The sequence below is a fragment of the Panthera pardus genome, unplaced genomic scaffold, assembly GCF_024362965.1.
Source record: "Panthera pardus isolate Hobbes unplaced genomic scaffold, ASM2436296v1 HiC_scaffold_15, whole genome shotgun sequence".
In the NCBI taxonomy this organism is placed as follows: Eukaryota; Metazoa; Chordata; class Mammalia; order Carnivora; family Felidae; genus Panthera; species Panthera pardus.
The window spans coordinates 18,718,366-18,739,038 of record NW_026526710.1 but is presented as its reverse complement, the minus strand read 5'-3'; the positions used below and the strand labels follow the sequence as shown (position 1 = coordinate 18,739,038).

The 20,673-nt window shown below is 58.2% G+C and overlaps 1 protein-coding gene across 4 annotated transcripts in view; it reads right to left on the bottom strand.

Moving 5' to 3' along the window:
• Window positions 1-20,673, bottom strand: part of TTC28 (tetratricopeptide repeat domain 28) — a 626,630-nt gene that overhangs the window by 5,309 nt on the left and 600,648 nt on the right. For 3 of the 4 annotated variants that reach the window (XM_019426523.2, XM_053902215.1, XM_053902216.1), the window contains 7 exons: window positions 12,748-12,927; window positions 9,848-10,568; window positions 7,617-7,741; window positions 4,994-5,225; window positions 4,337-4,413; window positions 2,731-2,754; window positions 1,880-2,009 (listed from right to left, as the gene is read on the bottom strand). In XM_019426523.2, coding sequence (XP_019282068.2) covers window positions 1,880-2,009; window positions 2,731-2,754; window positions 4,337-4,413; window positions 4,994-5,225; window positions 7,617-7,741; window positions 9,848-10,568; window positions 12,748-12,927 — 1,489 coding nt within the window. The remainder of the gene's footprint in view (window positions 1-1,879; window positions 2,010-2,730; window positions 2,755-4,336; window positions 4,414-4,993; window positions 5,226-7,616; window positions 7,742-9,847; window positions 10,569-12,747; window positions 12,928-20,673) is intronic. The other variant, XM_053902214.1, reaches the window with a different exon arrangement.

The following is a 20,673-nucleotide window of genomic DNA, read 5'->3' as shown; positions in this document are numbered from 1 at the left end:
AGGGAGTCACTTGTCCAGATGCCCAGCCTGGAGAGACTTTTCCTCCTCCGGTCCCAGTCCAGGCACACTGGGTCGCCCCTTGAATATCAGTGGATTTGGAAAGTGCCAGGAAGTAGGAAATTACCCACAATTCCCAATACCGAGAAGAGCTAACAATCCACTTGGAAATATCCAGTTCACCAGTGAGGAGGGCTGGCTGTCAGACCCACACTGAAGGGAGGAGGTGTGGGCCCTGCATGAGGAAGACAGTTTTTCCTTTACAAAGAAAGGTCTTGGCTCCGTCTTCCCTCACCTGGGTCCTGTGTCACTGCTCCAGGGACAGGCCTGTCCTAGAGGTCAAACGAGATTCCTCCTGAGTGTGGACCTGGCTAACTGCTACTGACTATATTTACTTAGATATTGATTTGCTATGTTTATACCAAGAAGACTGTGCTTTAAGTCCACAGAAAGAGTACAAATCATAAAGGATGTCAGAGCATTGACTTATAGAGATTCAGAGTCCCTATGGGGCTTTGGGGGTTCCCCCATTAAAAGCAAACGGAGCCGGGGGCGTCTGGGTGGCTCAGTCGGTTAAGTGTCCGACTCTTGATTTTGGCTCAGGTCATGATCTCACCCTTCGTGAGATCGAGCCCTGCGTCGGGCTCTGTGCTGAGAGCATGGAGCCTGCTTGGGATTCTGTCTCTCCCTCTCTCTCTCTCTCAAAATAAATAAACATTAAAAAAATAATAATTAAAAAACAAAAAAGCAAATGGAGCCAGCCCTAAGTTGAGGAGGGCCGGGAAAGGTCACCTGCAAAATGGGTTATAAATGAGGCCTTATGCTGAATATCCAGGTTTCACAAGCAGAAGAAAACTGCCTAAGGACTGGCTGCTCTGCCATGTCGGATGGCCTGGTCTCCGTGACAGTGACTTGAAGCTGTGTCATCCTCCGGAACCCCCGCTCCCTCAGGTTCAGACAAAGGCCTTCCCGTGGCCTCGTGGCCTCATCTGTCCCTGTGCCTCCTGCACCAGCATGGATGCCTCACACATATGCTCACCGACGGCTCTTCCCTCTGCCTGGGTCTTTCCCCCTGAAGACACCCCCCTGCCTCCCTGCCTCCTACCCCTGCAGCCATCGCTAGGACCCTAATGCTTCTGCCTGTGACCTAAGGTGCTCCCCTTAGGCCAAGTGTCTACCATATCTGCCCACCAGGCTGACAACTCTAGGAGCGCACGGTCCTCTGCTCAGTGCTGCACCCCCAGAGCCTAGCACCTTGCCTCACAGGACCCAGGCGTTCGCAGAGAAGCTGGTGGAGGGAATGGCTCCCGGGCAAATCACACAGGCACTTAAGTGGGACAGGAGAGCAGCCTACAGCCTCTTGTGGTTTTCGTATCCAGAAACACATCTAGTAAAGGAGCAATGATGTCAAGCTGCCTCAGCCATGTTTCAGTGTCACAAAAGGAACAGAAAGCATCTGGGTGCACAGGAATCCTGGTGCGTGCAGTTCTAGGTCCCCAGCACCAAATCTAACAAATCTAACGGAGTTTCAACAGTAGGATAGAGACCGACCCTAAAACCCTTATTTTGTGACTTTGTTTTCTTTAGCTTTTAATCATGGCTTGATCCCCAATGGTGCTGAAAGCTAGCGCGTTTAGATTAAGATGACGCCTAGAAATGAGAGATGAGACCAAAAGGTAGGTAGGGGAGATGGAACCAGGCTGGAGGGCCGTTTGGAAACTGGGCTAAAGTGCTGGAATCTTTGAACCATCTTTACATAACAAAACAGCTAAGAAAACACAAAGACCCCTAAGAATCTACCAGCCTTCCCCAATAGAAACCGGGAGAAACAGGGTTTTGAAAAACGGGAGTGAAGACGTGGGCGAAGGGTGCCCCGTCCTACCTAGAGCCGCCAGGAACTCATGACAGCCCGGGAGCCGCCACAGCTGGACGCTGATGGACACCTGGATGGGGGCCGAGGCGAAGTCCTGCTCCTTCTCGCCCGCCTGCAGCTGAACCAGCACCTGGTGGAGCTGAGGGACAAGAACAGGTGAGCCCTGCGCCTTCCCAGCGCCTCTGTCCCCTCCAGCCCGCCTACGATTTGTCCCCTGTATCACTTCTGCGTCACCTGGTGCTGTCATCCCTAATGACCTCACACGTGCCCAGCACTGGAAGTTCCTTGTATGGCACCTCACGCCTACCGTCTTGGCTCCTCTGGGGAGGCTCAGGGGAGGTGGGGGGGGTCACAGGTCAGGGCAGACGCACCTCTTCCCTCCGTGCACTGGTGCTGGGGTTCGGGGGCTAGAAGAGGGGTGGGTTGTAGGACTGGCCGGCCCCCTCGTTAGTCTTTATTAGAACCCTCTTGATGATCTCGAGTTACATGGTGAAGGTATGTTCTAGAGCCTTAGCGCTCACAGAAGAACCCACACGACCCATTCGAGTGCCCGTGGCGACTCGGGTCAGGGTCACTCACTTAAAGTCACTTCCTCCCCTGCTGTTCTGGTGGAGCTTGAGAGGTCAAATCAAGAACACAAGAAGGGTGGAGCAGGAAAGGGGGAGCCAGAGCAGAGGAAGAGGGCAGTCGCGCGAGGTGGTGGCCAGCGGCCGGGGTCAGCCCAGCCCGGGGCGCGCGTGGGCAGGTGCACGGGGCTCCCACAGCACGTGCGCCTGAGCTCACAGCGGGCCCAGGGGACGCGGGGGTGGCGGGTGCAGGGGCTCACCTGACAACAGTTGCTACTTAAAGTAGTTACTCACCATTCCAACCATATTTTTAACAGCCTTCGGCCAGCAGATTATAAGAAAAAGAAAGAAAAAGAGAGAGAAAGAAGAGAGTTTAGACTCAAGCACAGGTTGTTATGCAACACGAGCTGCTTACTGCTTTAGGAAGCGCCACACCAGGCCCGCGGCTCTGACCGGGAGGGGAGAGGAGCGAGAGTCAGCAGGGACACACAGGAAAACAAACAGCCACACCAGGCCAGACGCGGTCAGGGGTAGCCAGGCCCTGCCCTTCCTTGCCAGGAGAGGAGCAGGGCAGGCAGGACTCGGGTGGGAGGCGGGGGGAGGGGGTGCACAGGCCATGTATAGGCCACTCTAGAAACGTCCGTGGTTCCAGAGTGACTCAAGAAATATCCACCGTCTGCCGGCCATGGGGGGGCAGCCCCGGACATGGTGCCTGGGGCCCAGCGGGATAGGAGGCAGAAAGTCCCTGTGATGCCACCCAAAGCAAGAAATCAAGCAGCTGGGTTTTGGGACTCAGCCTTGCCCTGCAGATGTAATTCTAGAATTCTCTTTCTTGTAGAGCACAGGCTTCCAGCCCTCCTGGGTTCAGGACGTTCTAGAAGTGCCTTCCTGATTCTCTCCGACAAGGAGATGTAACACGCTTACTGCAGAGCGAGCAGGAACTAAAGAAGGGGCCATGTCATTGAGCTACGGTGTTCCAGATCTGGGCTGGAAACAACCCCAGGTAGGTGGGGGGCTCCAGGCACTCAGATTTTCAGAGGTTAATCCTAGACAGAACAGCTTTATTTCTGCACAGAAACATTAACATTTAACATGAAAGCTGATAAATAATATATATTGTTTTTTCAAATTATTACACTACAAGATGACCAGAGACAACTGTCCTGTGTAATTCATGGTCACTATACCATCTGGAAGCCCTCCCACACACAGCGGTCACCCTGGGGTTCACCATGTCACTTCTTCCCCTTGTTCCAGACCCTCACTGGCAGTAGGAAGGTCAGGAGCTCTGAGGCCAAGTTGGGAAGGGCCTACATGATACTGAGAGTTAGACTCTTCCTGATTGCTGAATTAGATCTACGTTCCCTTCAAAGAAAGCACATTTTTAAAAACCTGCTAACCAATATCTTGCATTAGAGCTGACTTTGTGTTCACAGCTGTGGCTACTTTGTTTCAGGCAGGGTTCGTACTCTGATCTGGACACCTGTAGTGGACCTGGCAGGCTAGCCCTACACCTGCTGGCTGAGGGAATGTGGCTCTAACACTTGTCAGCAGAAAAAGCTGGCGGTTGGGGATGACAAGGTGCAGGAGGCCACTGAATAGTTCAGGAAATGGCCTGAGACTGCAGGGGACAGGGGCCCCTTAGGCATCCTCTGATGCCTTACTGCTCTCGGAACCCAGTGCCCAGAGAGGACAGCACAAGCATCTGCCCCCTGTGCATGCACATGCCTGGGGGGCCGTTTCACCCCCAGCCCTCGCCTTTTCTTTCTAATCCCAAAGGCTGAAAAAAGCAAAAGACAGTGTTACTTGCAGATTCCTATTTAGGGCCAAATCACCCCGTCTTTCCAGCTTGGCACAGCCCTCAGGCCTGGGCTCAGCCGCCCTAGCTAGCTCAACTCACCCGGCTGATGAGCTGCTCGCCAGTCTCCGAGGCAGTGATGAGCTTGCAGAGGGCTTGGAGGGCAGGGTTGGGCAGACCTAAACCAAGAAGAAGGTGCGTGTTACCCAGAAGAGCCTCTGCACTCATAGCCCTCCCCAGGCTAAGAGCCTGAGACGCTCTGCGTCGGTGGCATTTTCAAAAGTGTGGGACAGCCAGGCATGTGGGTCTATGTCTGACTTGAGAAAGGAGAGAAGGGGCTCAGAGAAAGGCCAGTCCTGCCCCTGCTGCAATCCTCCAGGTGTGTGGTCACGTTCCTGGGATCCCAGCCCTGGCTCAGGCAGCATCACCTCCTCTGAGTGATACACAAAAGTCAGCTCTGAGCGCCTGCAGCCTGCTTGATGCTGGGGTTTGGCCACACAGCCAATGAATCTGGCTGTGATCCGAAGCTGCCAATGAAATATTAAGGCAGCTACTGTCTGCCCAGCCTTCCTCCGTGTGACTCCAGGAAGAGGCAGAGCCAGGGCCGTGCCCTGCTGGGGCAGAGAATGCTTTGCTATTTCAGATCTCCTCCACGTGAGGAGAGGTCTGTGTCTGCGACCCTGCCATGTTTTGGGACACTCGCTCCTTTCCAGCTGTGAGAGCCAGCATCCCTATGAATGCAGGGACCGTGAGGCTCACCCAGCAGGGACTGGATCGTGCTGCTGCAATGCTGGAGCCGGTCGCCTGGGTCGGAGGTCGGGAAGAAGACCGCTGCGGGCAGGCCGCTGGCAGGGGGGTCCAGCCGGAAGCCCACGGCGGTGAGGAGGGCCTGCCAGCCGGGGATGCCGCCCACTTTGTTCTCCACGCTCTGCTGGGACGTGTACATGGCGTTGCGCTGCCCGTTCTGGATGCGCTGCAGGGACTTCTCCACCTGCAAGGGCGAGGGGGAGTGAAGGGCCACTCCGGGCAGGGGCAGGGGCCAGCCCCGGTTTCTCTCCCGGTGGCTCTGGGGACACACAAAGCCTAAGGTGTGAAGCCAGTACGCGGCTGCCTGCTGCCCCCTGGGTGCCCAGGCCTGGGGATCTTGACACTGCAGCAGCGGCCCGGCTTCTCGCAGGGGAGGGCACGAAGGGAAAGAAGGTTCCGGTCCATGCCAGCGAGGGCCAGGAGACTCGGAAGAATTCTGGCCCCTCCCGAGCCCACTCTTCTGCTCCCGGCTCTCCCCCACAGACACTCAAATGACTCATCTAAAACCTGCTCTCAGGGCTGCCTCAAACCGTGTAGCGGTGCCCCATCACTAGGACAAACCTTTAGGCCCCCGAACCCTCTTCGCTGGCCCACACACCTCACACACAGCAAGCGGTCCCCATCGCGGGGCTCTGGCTGGCGGCGCCCTTCTTCCCCGTGCCCGACTCCCCCTTCATCCCTCGGCAGTGACCTCTAGAACCTATGCCTCCCCTTCTACCTCAGGTCCCCCTCCCACCTGCCAGGGCCAAAGCCATGCCTGGCACACGCTGGGCTCAGTGTGTCCAGTCACTACTGAGTCCGCTCTCCCCGTGAGCACCTCCCACAGCCTCCGGCCTCCCTGCAGGTTTCTCTCCTTAGGGGAAAGCTCCGTCCCTCCGGAGATCCCGTGTGCCCTGGGGCATGTGTGACATCACTGGAGGGGCAGAAGAGCCGTCCAGGATGTCACCTGAGAATTTTCTCACAGTACGACCCTGGGATGCTGGGAACTGACCTCACAGGCAGGACAGGAGTGTTCCTGGGCAGGACAACCAGCTGGCTGGCTGGCACGCCTTGGAGACATGCTGCCCACTGGGGCCCGGGGGGCACCCAGGGTAGTTAGGAGGCAAGGGCTGGTGAACTTGACCCATGGCCCCTGTACTCACCCTGGGAAACGAAGCCAAGAAAGAAGAGACAGCCCTTAAATGTGCCTGAGGGGCCGCAGGGCTGAGTGGGGAGTGGAGAGACCTGGCTCTGGCTCCAAGCCTGGTCTGGGAGAAGAAAGCCAAAGGGGTAGAGAGAGCACTTCGGTTCTCTCAGAAAAGCAGCTTGGGGGCCGCAGCAAGGAAGGAGGGGACTCGGGGGGTGGGGGTGGGGGGGCGACGGGGCCGGAGAGGGTCCTAAGCCGAGCAGCCGAATCACTCTGTGCGGTTTCCAGGCACAGGTCCGAATCAGCCGGGAGAGTCTCCCCAAATTCTCAGAGCAGTGAACTCAGCTACCCTGGAGCAGGCGGTGTGGGCTGCCTCAAGTCTGGCCCGTGGGCCGCCTGGGGTTTGCAGGTGACCTCCTTCCTACCTGGCCACACACTGATGTCAGGCAGACCCTGAGCTCAGGAAACGTACAGGACCGACCTACCACCAGGATCGCACTGAGCGCCCCCACCCGGGCCCCGGGCCCATGGGGGCAATAAGCGTGCCCAGCTGAGTGGACGTGCCCACCGGAACCCGGCCCCCAAAGTAAGCTCCCTGCTCAAAGCCCCCAGCCTGCTCCCAGGGCCTGTGTGGATCCCAGGGCCCCACGTCCTCTGTCTCTCGAGCTCGGACAGAGCCATGGCGTGTGCACCTCTGTCCTCTGGGGTGGCAGCGGGCAGCTGTTTGCATCGGGTCTGGAAAGAGTGTGGATGTGGCATGGACTGTCCACCCACGTGGACCCCCCGGGCTGGGGCGGGGCCGGTCTTCCCTGCGCAGAGCTCCATGGAGGCTGACGGTTCTAAATTGTTAGAAGCCGCCTTCCAGGTTACCAAGTGGGAGAGCGGAAGGGATGTTGTGTCACTGCTTCTTGGCCCGATGTGTAACTTTTAAATGTGTGGACGCTGATGTGGAGCCTCTGTCTATACCCTTGCGCCGGCCCCACAGAGGCTGGGATTGGCCAAATGCAGGGTCAGCGCTGGACTCTTCCTCCAACCCAATTTCAGGGAAGGCCCGTGCCGTTTGACTCTAAAATACCACCTCTCAGCCACTAGGACCCTACTGTGTTCCAGCTACTCACCTGTTCTCTAATCCTCCCGATGACCTTGAAAAATTCAAAGTTTTATCCCCCCTTCTGGATGAGGAAACTGAGGCTCAGCGAGCCAGGCGAGTTGCCCAAGGCCACATGGCCCCGAAGCAGCCGCGACGTGGGCCCCAGGACCTCGGCAAAGACTGCCACAGCCGTGCCCGGGACACGTGTCGTGCCTGCCGCTCGACCAATTGGCTCAACCCGTGGACGTCTGGGGACGGTGCCCCCTCCACCTGCTCGTGTCCCCCGGTGCCAGGGAAACGCCACAGTCTCCCCTCCTCTCGAGGGCGTCCGCCCCCGGGAGCCTGGGTGAGGCGCTTACCAGGTGCAGCAGCACTCGCAGGGCGTCCCGTGCGCGCTCCGGGTGCTGGAGGATCTCCGTGAGGGCCTGGCCGATGAGCGACGAGGGGCTGTTGAGCTTAACGTCGCTCCCGATGAGCAGAAACCCTGCGGAGAACCAAGGAGGGCGTCTCTGAGCCCGCCCTCACCTCGGTACCTCACAGCCGCCGGGCCAAGAGGGGCCTGCGCGGCAAAGCGAAAGGACGGACGGCGGGGATGTCTAACTCACCGGGGGACCCTAAGGTGCCTTTCTGGCCCCTCCCTTTTAGGAACTGATACTGTTTCGCTGCTCGGGGAGCGGTGGGCACTCGGGGAAGTACCTCCGTCCTCCTGCTGCACAGGAAGTGAGGGCAGGAAGAGGCCGTGGGGGTCCCTGGGCTGACGGGCCGGGGCCCCTTCCCTGGCTTGGCCACCATCCCCAGGAACACCGGAGACACCCCTGTGTCTGTCTGGAACATGTCCGGGGACGGGGCCACCAGCCGCGGGGCAGGAGGCACCCTTCTCTAGCCGAAGGAACGAGCAGGCAGCCGGGGCGGGGGGACCCACGCAGTGCCTGGGGGAGGGAGGGAGGGGTCTCCTCGAGCCACCAAGCAAGCTGAGGGCCAAGCTGCCCCCAGATAATGGAGAAAAGGGGATTTCCAAGGGCACGAAGGAGGCAGGGCTGTTTTTAAGGTGAGCAGGGCAGCACCATTCAGACACCGCTGTCCCCAGCACTGAGCAGTGACTTGTGTGTTGTCCGTCGCTAAAACAAGGACAAAGACGCCACATCCATAAACACGTTGGGAAGATGGGGGGGGAGGGATCCCCCAGAGAGGCGCAGGGTGCCGTCAGGAAGAAGCGCCAAGCACGGGGACCCAAGCCCCTCTGACTGTGGGGAGCACACAGAAGCAGACGTCAGTGCCACCAGCCGTCATGGGGCTGCCGCCATCGGCCCTGCTTGCCGCGGCTCCCGGTGGGGAAGCAGTTGAACAGCACAGCCCGGCCCCCGGCCCTCCCCCCGCGGAACAGCCGCTGCCAGGAGGTTTGTCTTCAGCTGCATGAGGAAACGGTAGCTTCTGTCCTGTTCCTTCCGGACACCTTTTAGGAAAACGCTACGGCTGTGCCGCTGCGTGAAGCAAGCAAACGTTTCCATTTCTGAACAACACGGCTTGGTGGCTGGGCACCACCGCTGGCCCTCGCCGCTGCCGGTCCGCCTCGGGCCTCCCCTCCTTTGCAAGATGGCGCCACCCCTGTCGGCAGACGCAAACCCGACTTATTTGGAGAGGAAGGGTGAGGCGAAAGCCATCTTGTTCCCGGTTTTTAAACGTATACGTGGATTAAAACGAAATATAAATGTTTGAAAGGGGTGTGTTTGCCATTTCTGTTTCTCGAGACTAAGACACTCTGTTTACGGGTCGGTCCCATTGCTACGGCACTGATGGGAACTTGGCCTTTGCTCTGGAGCATCCTGGGAGGTGCAGGGGCCGCCCCTGAGAGACAGCCACAGGCTGACACATCGTGGGGTGCGTCAGCGACGTGGCCCTTGCTGGGTGAGGCTGGGGGGCGGGGCGGACTCTTGGTGCTGGCAGTCTGCCAGGGAGGGCTTCCCGCACAGGAGGGTCCCCAGGTCAGCCCCTGTCCCACCTGTGACCACACGTCACAGACGACACTGTCCCCTCGCTCCCAGACCTCCGAGCCCATGGCAGGTCCGCCCAGAGCACGTGCTGTCGTAGCACACGTGTCACAGACACTGAACCCGCCCCCTCCCCAGACGGTCCACACACGGACGAGCAGTTCTCACCCTCTTGTGACCAGTGAGGGCGCTGAGCTCCAGGAAGGGTGAGGCTCCGGTCACAGAGCCCAGGCGTGGGGCTAGGTCAAGCCCAGGTCTCCCAATGACCAAACCCAGGGTCCTTCTACCACACGGCTCTTTCCTACAGTCCCTCAAGGGACTTCACGCGAAGGTGCCATAAAATGGGTCGTCCAGCATACACGTACATCTCAGGAAAGGTCGACCCTCATGCTCCAATGGCAAACTATTCTGCGGCTCCCTCGTCAAAAAGACCACCTTAACACCATGGGGGTAAATGACCGACTTGGCAGAAGGCCAGAGTCTCCGCAAACACTGCCCTCTCCCTGCGCCTCCTCGGGGCCCCGTGCTGCCCTCCTCACCCCCAGCGGGGGGCTGGCCGTGAGGACCGAGCCCCGGGGTCCACCAGCGGCCCGTGCTCCTACCTGCCCAGTTGGATGGGTGCGAGAAGGCCTTGCTGCTCTGCACCGCCTTCATGGCCTCCCCCAGGGCAGCGCTGGCTTTCAGGCCGTTCAGCAGGGACGAGTAGAGGGCGTGGAGAAACATCTTGGAAGCGGCCACAGGCACGGGCCACAGGGACACGAGGACACACTGCGCGCCGGCAGCCAGGAAGGCCCGCGTCAGCGCGACGACCCCGTCCGCCGTGACCTTGCTGTGGGACTCCTGAGAGGAGCCGAGGACCACCAGCTTCACGGGAAGCCGCAGGTCCAGGACATCGGCGGCCGTGAGCAGCAGCTCCTGCAGGGGCGGGCAGTCTGAGATGCTGTCCCCGTCGCTGGTGTCGTCCTGCACCCGCAGGGACTCGGGGATCGTGTAAGGGTGGCCGAAGGAGCTCTTGCCGCCGGCCGGGTTGCCGTCAGCGCCGGGGGTGAGGACCAAGGCCGACAGTTTCCAAGAGATGTGGGTGGCGAAGTGGACGCACTCGGCCTGGGTCAGGGCGCTCATGACCCTCTCCTTGGTGGCCACGCTGCCCACCAGGGGCTGGCAGCCCAGCAGCTCTGACACCATGTAGGCTTCCTCCTCAGCCGACGGCATCGGCCCCCACAGCCACCTGTCCATCACCGCCGGCGGGAGCTTGGGGTTACCGACCACGGCCGCCATAGACGTGGAGCTGGAGGACGTGGGCGGGTTCTTCCTCAGGTGAGACTAGGGAGGGAAGACAGACCAGCGGGCCACCCGTCAGACGGTGGCCCGCTGCCCCAGCGGCGGCAGCCGGCTCGGCCGCAGGCTTCCAGGCAGTGCAGGGCTGGGCCCAGCTCGGCTGCACCTGTTCTCCCACTGACCTCGTTCGCTCAAACGTTCCACACCTTTTAGACCCGGGTGCTCATCTCACGGAGAATCACACGGCGATTCTCCATGTGACAAGCTCTCGACAGTTGGGACCGAACGGGAGAAAGGGCCTCTCCCGTTTGTGAAGCCCTGGGGGCCCAGGGGCAGGAGGTGAGGGCATGTGGTACCCGCCTGCGTCACGCGTCTCACTCCCCCAGACCTCCCTGCGGGCCCTGAAATAAGGGGGACACTCATTCCCGAGGAGTCAGGGCTCTGGGAGTGACCAAAGGCAAGTCAGTCTCGGCGGAGCCAGAGCTAACTTAACACACTCTGTACTGGAGAGATCACGGCTGGCCTCTGCTCCCTGTGCTGCAAAATAGAAACATCACTGAATTATAAAATCGCACAGGGGCGCCTGGGTGGCTCGGTCGGTTGGGCGTCTGACTTCGGCTCAGGTCATGATCTCACTGTCTGTGAGTTCGAGCCCCGCGTCGGGAGCTGTGCTGACAGCTCGGAGCCTGGAGCCTGTTTCGGATTCTGTGTCTCCCTCTCTCTGCCCCTCCCCTGTTCATGCTTTGTCTCTCTCTGTCTCAAAAATAAATAAACGTTAAAAAAAATTAAAAAAAATAAAATAAAATCGCACAAAGTCCAGTGAAGTTCTGGTTGCCCCCCAGAGGTGCCTTTCGATGCTGTGGGGGGAAACATCAAGTATCAAGTTATTTCAGAATAACTTGCTGGTGGCTCCACTACGTGGATACCTCGGACTCGGCAGGAGAAGCGCCTGCCGGGCGTCGGGCAGGAGACGGGCCTCTCCCTCTTCCTGGCTACGGTGGCAAACAGCCAGCTCACTGTGTCATCAGCACGAAGCTCTCTCAACACGGGCCGCCTCTGCCCCTCAGGGTGCCTCTGGCAGCAGGTGCAGCGAGAGGCCCTCCGTGAGGGACAGTGTCCAACGGGGCCAGCTCCCTTCGCATCTGGGGTTCAGAGTCAGCCACGGCCACACAAAATACTCAGAGGAAATAATTTCTTTCACTTCGAACAAATTCTGTTCCATGAGAAGGTTACAATCCAGCCACCGAAAACAGTCAAACAACTAAGGTTTCCCAAGCCCCGCGAGGCAGAAGCTGACCTGGTTTGAACCATGTCAATGACCAAGGTCAACAGGGGCGAAGGCAGATCCCAAGGGGGCTGTCCACACCCAGGGTGTGGGGTTTGGGTTCCTAAACGAGCCACCTTCTCCCACTAGGAGGGGCCCCGTCTGAGCCGGCTCTGTGGGGCTCCGAGAGTGCCGGCACTTAAGGCCATTTTCAAGTTTGAAGACTGGGCAGGGCAGCTGGGCCGCCAGAGTGCGTGCCCGGCGGGTCGGGGGCCGTGAGGGTCTGCGGGTTTGGGGAAGGGGAAGAGGATCGGGGTTGGCTGGAAGGCTCTCCAATCAGGCGGACGGGCCGAGGGTGGCTGTGGGGTGAGACCCATGACTCTGTGGATGGCCTACTGTCGCCCTCTTGATTTTTGTGGACATCGCTTCTCACGCTGACTCTTGTGCGGAATGAGACCCAAATCCCTGTCTGTCCCCTGAAAGCCACCTCGTTTGTGCTCAGTTCTTTCGTTGGCCTGTGAGACCCATTTCCACTTGACGGTAATCTCATGTGTCCGCCAGCCCTGTCTGCGGCCCCTCGGCCGTGGGCAGACTCAGCGCCCGGTCAGCATGAGGTCGGGGGCGCCGGGGGAAACCACGTTCCTCAGATACTCAGCCTGGCCTCGGGCCTGACCCGGTGCCTCCGAGTAGCTCCCAACCTTGATGTCACGGCAAAGACATCTGGAGAGAAATGACACACATCACGGCTTCCTGGGACAGCAAAGGACGGTCAGGGGTCAGGAGGGCTGCCCCCCGACCTCCGGACGGATCTACTCCCAGGCCAACCTACCGGGCCGCAAACGACAAAATTAACATTGTGAAGGTATCACACCCTAACCCCCAGGAGCCCAGGCTGGCCAGGAAGACCGTCCTCCGGGCGCCCACCCCACCGCGAGGCACCGCGGCGGGCGCGAGGCTTACCTTGGCCTGCGGGCTGAGGGAACGGATGGACGGCACGGCGATGAGGGCGAAGCGCTCGTACAGGTACTCGTTGGAGGAGCTTCCCTTCAGGAGGGCGAAGGGGATGAGGTAGAGCTCCCCCTCCAGGACCAGGACCAGCTGCCGGTGCCGGCCCACGGGGCCGCTGGAGTGCATCAGGCCCTGTCGGGAAGCGTGGACACCTGAGCCGGGGCCCGGCAGGTGGGGACCTGCCTGCACCGGGCGTTGCCAAGCCACGTACACGGATGCACCCAGGAAGCACCGGGCAGGCCCAAAGCGTCCATGTGGGGAGCGTGGGTGGTGGCTTGGGGCGCTGCCCACGGGAGCACCACCCAGTGGGGGCTTCTGTCCGCCTCACGGGCCCCACCCAAGGGGGAGGTTGGGAGCCAGTCCTGTGTTTTATTTTATTTTTAGAGAGTGTATGCGAGTGGGGGAAGGGCAGAGGGGGAGAGAGAGAATCTCAAACTGAACGCAGAGCCCAACGCGGGGCTCAATCCCATGACCCTGGGATCATGACCTGAGCCGAAATTAAGAGGCGGACACTCAACTGACTGAGCCACCCAGGCGCCCCAGGGGGCCGGTCTTTTTAAGTCAGCAGGGCAGGGTGAGAGACCAGGTCACCTGTCAAGGAGGGGAGTGTCCCACGAAGACCAGGACTGGCCCCAGTAGGTCTATGGGAGGCAGGGGAATTGTTCCAGAAAGAGCCCTGTGAGTCATTTACCACCGAGGGCCAGGCCAGAGGATGCCACGTTGATCCGGAAACCCTAAGAGCAGTGTAGGCATGATTCCTCTGTGACACCGTTACTGGGCCCAGGCTGAGTGTGAACAGAGATGAAGCCAAGGCCGCTGCCACACAAGGGGACGCCACCCGGAGCCTACCCGGGGAGAAGACTGAGCGAGAGCACGGGGCGTCTGGCTGCCGGCCTGGCCCTGGCCCTGGCTCTGGGACAGTCACAGCCAGACGCCCGTCACCCCCACCCCCGCTGGCCTGTGCTCCGCAGGAGTGAATGTGCGCGCCTAATCCGTCTGACATGCTGCTGAGGGCGCTCGACCGAGGCTGCAGAAGGCACTCAGCTAACCCAAAGTGACATGTGCCCGGCGGGACATTCAGTCCGTACAAACCCCCTGTGGCTCTTTCACTTTTTAAAAATTCTAGATGCATCGAAAGAAAGCAGAGATAAAAACTATTAGGCCAATTTGCTTGCTGTTCACTTTAAGAGCTATTGCCCAAGAAGGGGTAAGGAATCACTGTATAACCCAGGGAGGAGGAAGTGGGCTGCGTCACACTGTGTGATGAATTTCTGGGTGGGCCCAGGGAGGCGAGGAGGGCCGGGTGCCTGAGGGCTTGGGAGTCCCCTGGGCCTGGTGGGAGTCCCCACCCACTGTGGCCATGCTGAGGGACCCCCCTGGCCCTGCAGGTGGAGGCGGCCCCGGGAAGCTGCCCTGGATGGCAGTGCCCCGACCTTGCTGATGGGTCAGCAGCCTTACCAGAGACAACCACTCACTGCTCAGCGGGGGCCTCCCTGCCCGACACGTGGGCAATGTGGGGGCTCGGGCTGCTGCCATGTGCAAAACCGGGCCCACTCTCGGCTGGTCCAGGGTCACCAGGCATTTGGTGGATGAGATACAGACCCCACCCTCAGAGGCACTCTTGGGACTCTAGCTGCCGGGGGCCCAAGCCCCCGATAAGTCTCTGCTGGCTGTCACCCCATAGGTCCCGGGCTTCCCCGGGATCCACACCACTCTTGGACAAGCCCCCGGTCACGACAGCACGCACACGCGGGAATCAGAATGAACAGAGGGGTCCTGGGCCAGTGAGAGCTGTAATGCCGAGGCTGGAGGCCATTCAGAGAGGCGTCACTGGAAGGGTCTTTGTACGGACTCTGTGAACTCTCCCTGCAAGACCTTATCGGGGGCCCCAGCCCAAACGTGGGTGATGTCATGTCCCCGAAGGCAGCATGGGTGTCTTCTCTGACAATAAATTCTGATCTCCACGAGGGGCAGTCAGCGTCATGTGGCCCTGCTATTGGGAGTCATTCTCCCTCACCAGGTGACAGCTTCTCCATCAGCCAGGAAGACTGTGGACTGGGGGGAAGCCAGAGAAGTTAGGAGTCCGGGCCTGCTCGCAAGCTTACAACGGTGTACTCAGAAAATGTACCTAAGAATCCCTTACTGAACGAGGTGGTATTAAATATGACATCACCACAGAAGCCTAAAATGTCAGCCCCAGAGGGTGGCGGTACCCACCCAGGACATGACGAGGGCCCTGCCAGGAGGCCGCCCTGGCTGGTGAGGGCTGGGGAGGGCCTGGCCCGGGCAGAGGAGGCCCGTGAGGTCAGCAGAGAACAAGGCTGGGGAGAGACGCGGAAGGCAGGCTGGGGAGGGCCCCACCCGAGGTCAGACAGGAAAGCACGGCTCATGTCGGCTATAAGCACCTGCCATACATTCTCTGCTGAGGAGCCTCCGATGAATGTGCAGAGGTAGGCCTGCGTCACAGGGGATGGGGCTGTGCATGCTAATGCAGATGAGGAGACAGCACGGAGAGAACGGGACAGAAGACTTGCCGGGACTTGGTGAAGAGTGACCTCGGTCGTGAGGAGAGGGAAGTCTCTGGAATTGTAGCCTGGAGATGGGGACAGTTTTCTCTGAATGGACTGCGTCTGGGTCTGATACAGAGGTCTGGGTTCTCCTGGAATGGTGCCTCGTGGCTGGTACTGAGCTGCACATGCGCACAGTCCTGGGTGGGGGCCCTGAATGGGACCCCTGTCCAGACAGTGTGGAAGGAGGCAGGCGACAGCAGCACCGGCTTGCGGGCAGACAGGCCCCACAGCAGACTGACAGCTCCAGTTAAAAGATACGGGGAACGGACTGAACGTGTTGGAAAAGATGCCCTGGAAACTGTCTTCTGAATTTTCTGCCTCCAAGGATACACGTGCACTGCCTTTTTACCAAAAGATTAGCTATAATCCAATGTGAACTTGAAAATGGAAAATAAAGTGATGTCTCTATCCAAATTACATATCATCTATTAGATGGAAAAAGGAAAGACAATTCAAAGAAAGGCTCCTCTGTGCCTCCGAATGTCAGTCTAGAAAGGGTATTTGCTGGCTTCTTAAGAGTCCTGGGCTTGTAAGATAACGGGATCAGCATCAGCCCCACACCAGCAACTAATACATTCCAACAAATTCCAGCAAAGACTCAGACTTTCTGACTTCTGAAGTGTCTAGAAGTGGATCTTTTGAAATAGCATAAGATAAGAAGGCCAGGGGTGCTAAAACCTGTCTACTCCCCCAGTGACGTTGCCCATCCCAGTGTGTGCCAGGCCCAGGATGGAAAAGGGAGAGACCGAGTGCCCCAAAAGGCAGGCTTGGCAATGAGTGGACTCAGGCTAAGCTCAGTCTTTGCACGGGGGGGGGGGGGGGGGGGGGGGGGGACTATTCCTTTAGACAGGGCAGGCAGTGGGCACCCTGGAGGTGGGTGTGGGCGGCTGTTAGATTCTCAGCTCCTGGCACCTTGTCAACACCTGCCCTGTGACTGGGTTCCTGCAGCCAGGTCTCCTGTGGAGGAAGCTCGCTGCCGAGCTTTCTCAGGGGAAGGCACGGAGGGCCAATGCCAAGGGAAGGCCTAGGTCAGCAGTAGGTGCAGGGACGTGTAGTGGAGCCCAGGACGTGTCTGTTAAGGACCCTGCAGTCTTGGTCTGGCGATAACCTTCCCACAGCCCTTTCCACATGAAAACCAGGTCCCGGGGACCCTGTGCACTCAGCAGGCCCCCTGCCCCGGCAGGCGCCTGGACTCTCACTGCATACCCTTGCCAACTGGAAGCCGACTGTCTGCCCGCCTGCTCCCACGCAGAGATGGCCTTTGCTTGCCGGCAGCTCAAGACGTGCTCCAGCCTGGCCAAACCAGCGGTCTGTTACCCAGTGGGCTGAACCACACCTTCCCTGGTGTCCACCTTTTCTTGGGTAAACTCCATGATGTCTGTGTCCTGGCTTCTGGCTTAAGAGCTATGTGCTGCACGCAGGTCACCAGGGTTCGGAGGATCTGCCTGCACCCTCCATGTACAGGCAGCTTCGTTGTCACTAGAGGATACAGGAAGCCCCTCAGAGTGCCACAGCATCACAGGCCAGAGGAATAAACACCCCTGATCCTGGGTCCGTGAGTTTTCGGGCAGATTCGATTTGGGATAAAATGGACTTTACTGTTTACAAGGATTCCAGAAGCAAGAACTGCTTGGAATCTGGCCACTACAGAGCTGTGTTACAGGCTTGGGATTTTCTTCCTGACTCATCTTTTTGCTCAAGTGAATTGATCAGACCTTTTTAAGGTAGGGAAACCTCTTCCGTGATGTTTCTGGGAGATCCCGGCATCAGGGAAGGCTGCACACGGTCTCAGCAAATATCACAAACCTGTTGGAAGTAATGCTCAGACCATGACTAAAATCTATAGACTGTACACACTGCAATCCAACAAGAAAAGCAGGAGTACGGGTCAACCCCTTCGACTATATTCTTTGGCCAGACAACAAACCACTGGTTTGCCTGAAGAACCAAATTAAGGGAGGGGTTCGGAATTTAGGTCCTGGGGAAAAGTGACCATCCTCCAGCCAGAGCCGGAAGGGTCTGCCGGCCAGGAGTGTTCAGCTCCAGCTAAATCAGCCAGAGGGGCTGCGCAAGCCGCAGGGGCCTTGGACAAAATTGGCCTTCTCTTTCTCGACAGACCTGGTAACAATGAGCCCTCGTGCCCTCAGGGGCAGGAACCTGCCAGGAGAGGCTGAGACAGCCGCTGTGGAACATCCACTCGAACAGAGCCAGAACCCAGCATTGGCCCAGGTGGGAACAGCACTCACCTCGTGGGAGCCTGCTCTCCCCACCGGTTTTGGTGCCCCAGAAACCAAATGGAGCTAGCTTATTGCCTCCATTTTTCCTTCTCCTAATCAGTTGTAGAAATGTTTGCTGTCCTCGTTTTGAGTATTACTGCAGATGTCTCACTCAGAAATCCGTTAGACAGGCTGGTGGTGGGGCGGGCAGCCCTGAGCATGCCAGTCTCAAGGACCTCATCTTCCACTCCGCAGTCTGGAGTGTAGGTCTGATTGTTTCTAGGGACAAATACTCCCTGGCCATCTCCAAACCCTCAATCTATGTACAAAACAGGCACCCAGGTGGTTGTCTCCTGGGGCATTGCTCTGGGGTAAATTGGTTTATCAGGCTACTGGATTTTGCAAGAGTCCTCTTCCCCAGAGCAATAATTCAAGGCACAACCCAGGCAGAGCTGAGTTGCACACCACCCACCCCCCCCTCGCCCCAACCGCACCTTGCAGACATTGATGAGAGGTCTCAGATGCTTCCCAGAGATCTGGTGCTCAGGAAGGCTGTTTCCCAACCTAACAGACCTGAACTGCAAGTTTTAAGCACGTTTCTGGGGATCCTGAAACAGGTAAGCCCACGTCAACAGGCAGGCCAGGAATACTTTTCCTTCTTATCCTGGTCATTCACTCTTTCAGTCTGTCCTACAACCTTGGTTTTACGACTGTAAATATAGGAAACGGGGAATTTCGGTAAATGGAAGTAATGATAAGGATGACAGGGGACTATAACTAGAAGGAGTCCAAACTCCAGTGATCCTGAAAGGGCCCCAAATCTGGACCTGTGGACAATGATTTGAGCAAATCCTGGGCAGTTCCCTGTTCTACGTCTGGCACCTTGATCAAGCAGCCTCTGGCTTTGGGTGAAGCCCTGTGTGCAAACTGAGGGGGTGAATTGGGACCTGAGTGAACAAGGGCTTCCCCTGAGCAGCCCAGGGGAGCCTCTTAAGTCCAGGCCCAGAAGCATGGCTTACTGTCTTTTACTCTAGTTTGACTAAAAATAAATGCCAGGGACACAAACAGGGTCCAGTCCCTTTCACACTAAGCACTTACAACTTCTCTTCGTGACATTTCCTCTCGTGGGTGTCAGACAGGACTTCACTTAATGTCTGATGATGGGTCACGTGCAGACGCGGCCGGGCCCTCCTGGAAGACAGCTGGACGTGCTCGTCCCTGACAGCAAAGGACGGCGTGGTTCCAGGAAAGAGCCACGGCAGGGTTTCCCTTAAGCCAGATTAAATCAAATACTGGTAGAAGCCTAGGGTAAAATATTATTTTGTTCCACTTTTCATACTGTCTGACCTAGTCCCTCAGCCATAGGACTGGGGCTAAACAAAGGCAGTTGTTCAAATAATTATAAGCCCCATGTGAAGAGGCTAATCGTTTTAGTCTTGAAGTGTCAGTGATTCATAAGCTTGGACCTTAGGCTTTGATTTGTCTTTTCATTGAAAATGTGGAAGAGGGTCTGACCCTGCCTGGGAGCTGACGGGGCCGGGAGCGGGCGGGTGGTGTCCTATCGCCCTCTAGTGGCCGCCAGAGCAGGCGGGTGTGCTGGCCTTAGGAAGTGAGAGGAAGCTCCAGGCCCCCTCCTCCACGTAGGCGGCCCACTGAGGAGGCGTCGCTGCAGCCCATCCCACCTGACATTCCCACACGGGATAGCCACCCGCTTCGCACCTCCTCCTCCGTGTCCGGGACGGTGTGTCCCCAACACATGTCAACAAGTACCTGGTGAATGAATGGATGAAACTTCTCAGTCAAGTGTTTTTACTGAAACACCACGGATCCCTTCAGAGAGCCTAGGAAAAGCTCTTGCTCTGACCATTTACTTTAATGGCCTTTGACAGGTTTCACTCTGGCTCCTTTGAGGCTGCCCACACTCCTTCACCGTATTTGAACACCTCGGCCACAAAAGAGAAGAGTTTAACTATCAGGGACTAAGGATACGCTTTCGAACTTAATGCCCCATGTCAAGGTCAGACTGCACCCTGAAGGTGGGCGCGTGGGGCTCTGTCACATGTGTTCGTACGGTGTAGTTCCTGAACTGCATGCTGGCCAGTGGGTCTGGTGGCGGGGCTTTTCCCTTCCTTGGGTAATGCCACAAAGGCTGATTTCATTCGCTGTTATAACTTGTTGAGGGCCGTAAGTCTTCCCCTCCCCAGTCACCACCTTCCCCTGGCTCGGTGGGGTGGGTGTGGGTCCCCTGCGGGCATGCATGATCCTACCCTGAAGTAAGCTAGAATCCTGGCACCTTGCGGGTTGGCGGGGTCAGGGTCTCACTGGATTCCAAGGTGTGTAAGAGCAGGCCCAGCCCCTTCCTCCTGCTTCCCGACCTCCGGGAAAGCTCTCAAGTGCCGCAAAGTGGCCACAGAAAACCCAAGGGCTGATTTGTGCCTTGGGTCCTCTGCTTTGTATGACAGACTAGTCCCAAACAGCAAGTGCAGCATTCCACAAACATCACTGAGTGTCAACGTGTCCCAGGCCCTGTGCCAGCTGCTGAGGACACAGATGAGGGACCATCCTCGCCTTCAGGGAGTGTGGGGTGGGCAGCAAGAGAGGGAAGGTGAGGCTTGCCAAGAGCTAAGTTCTGAGTCCGGTGAGGTATGGGGTGCCATGAAAGACACGGGGCATACATGGAACCCCAGTGGCGAATGGGGAGGGGGATGAAGCCTGCAGGGTGGTGGGAAAAGAGGGCAAGGAAGGTTTCAAGGAGGAGGGTGCACTTGAGCTGGCCCAGAGAGAGGCGAGGAGCTCGTCAACTCCAGATGACCTGAGTTTCCAAGTATGCGCTTGGTCACAGCCAGTCTCCCCCTCTGCCCTCCGCCCCCTGCCCCTCCTCACCGCTCCCACCAGCCCCTTCTTGCCCCTCCTCACAGCTCCCACCAGTCCTTTCCTCTCCCTGCCCCTCTTCACCGCTCCCACCGGCCCCTTGCACGTTCAGGGACTAAGTAATCTGGGACCCAGGTGCAAAAGGAGAAATGCACTCACTCAGAAGGCCCGAGTGAGTGAAAGAATGGAGGGTCCCAATAGCCTTCAGAGGGGCTGGGGCA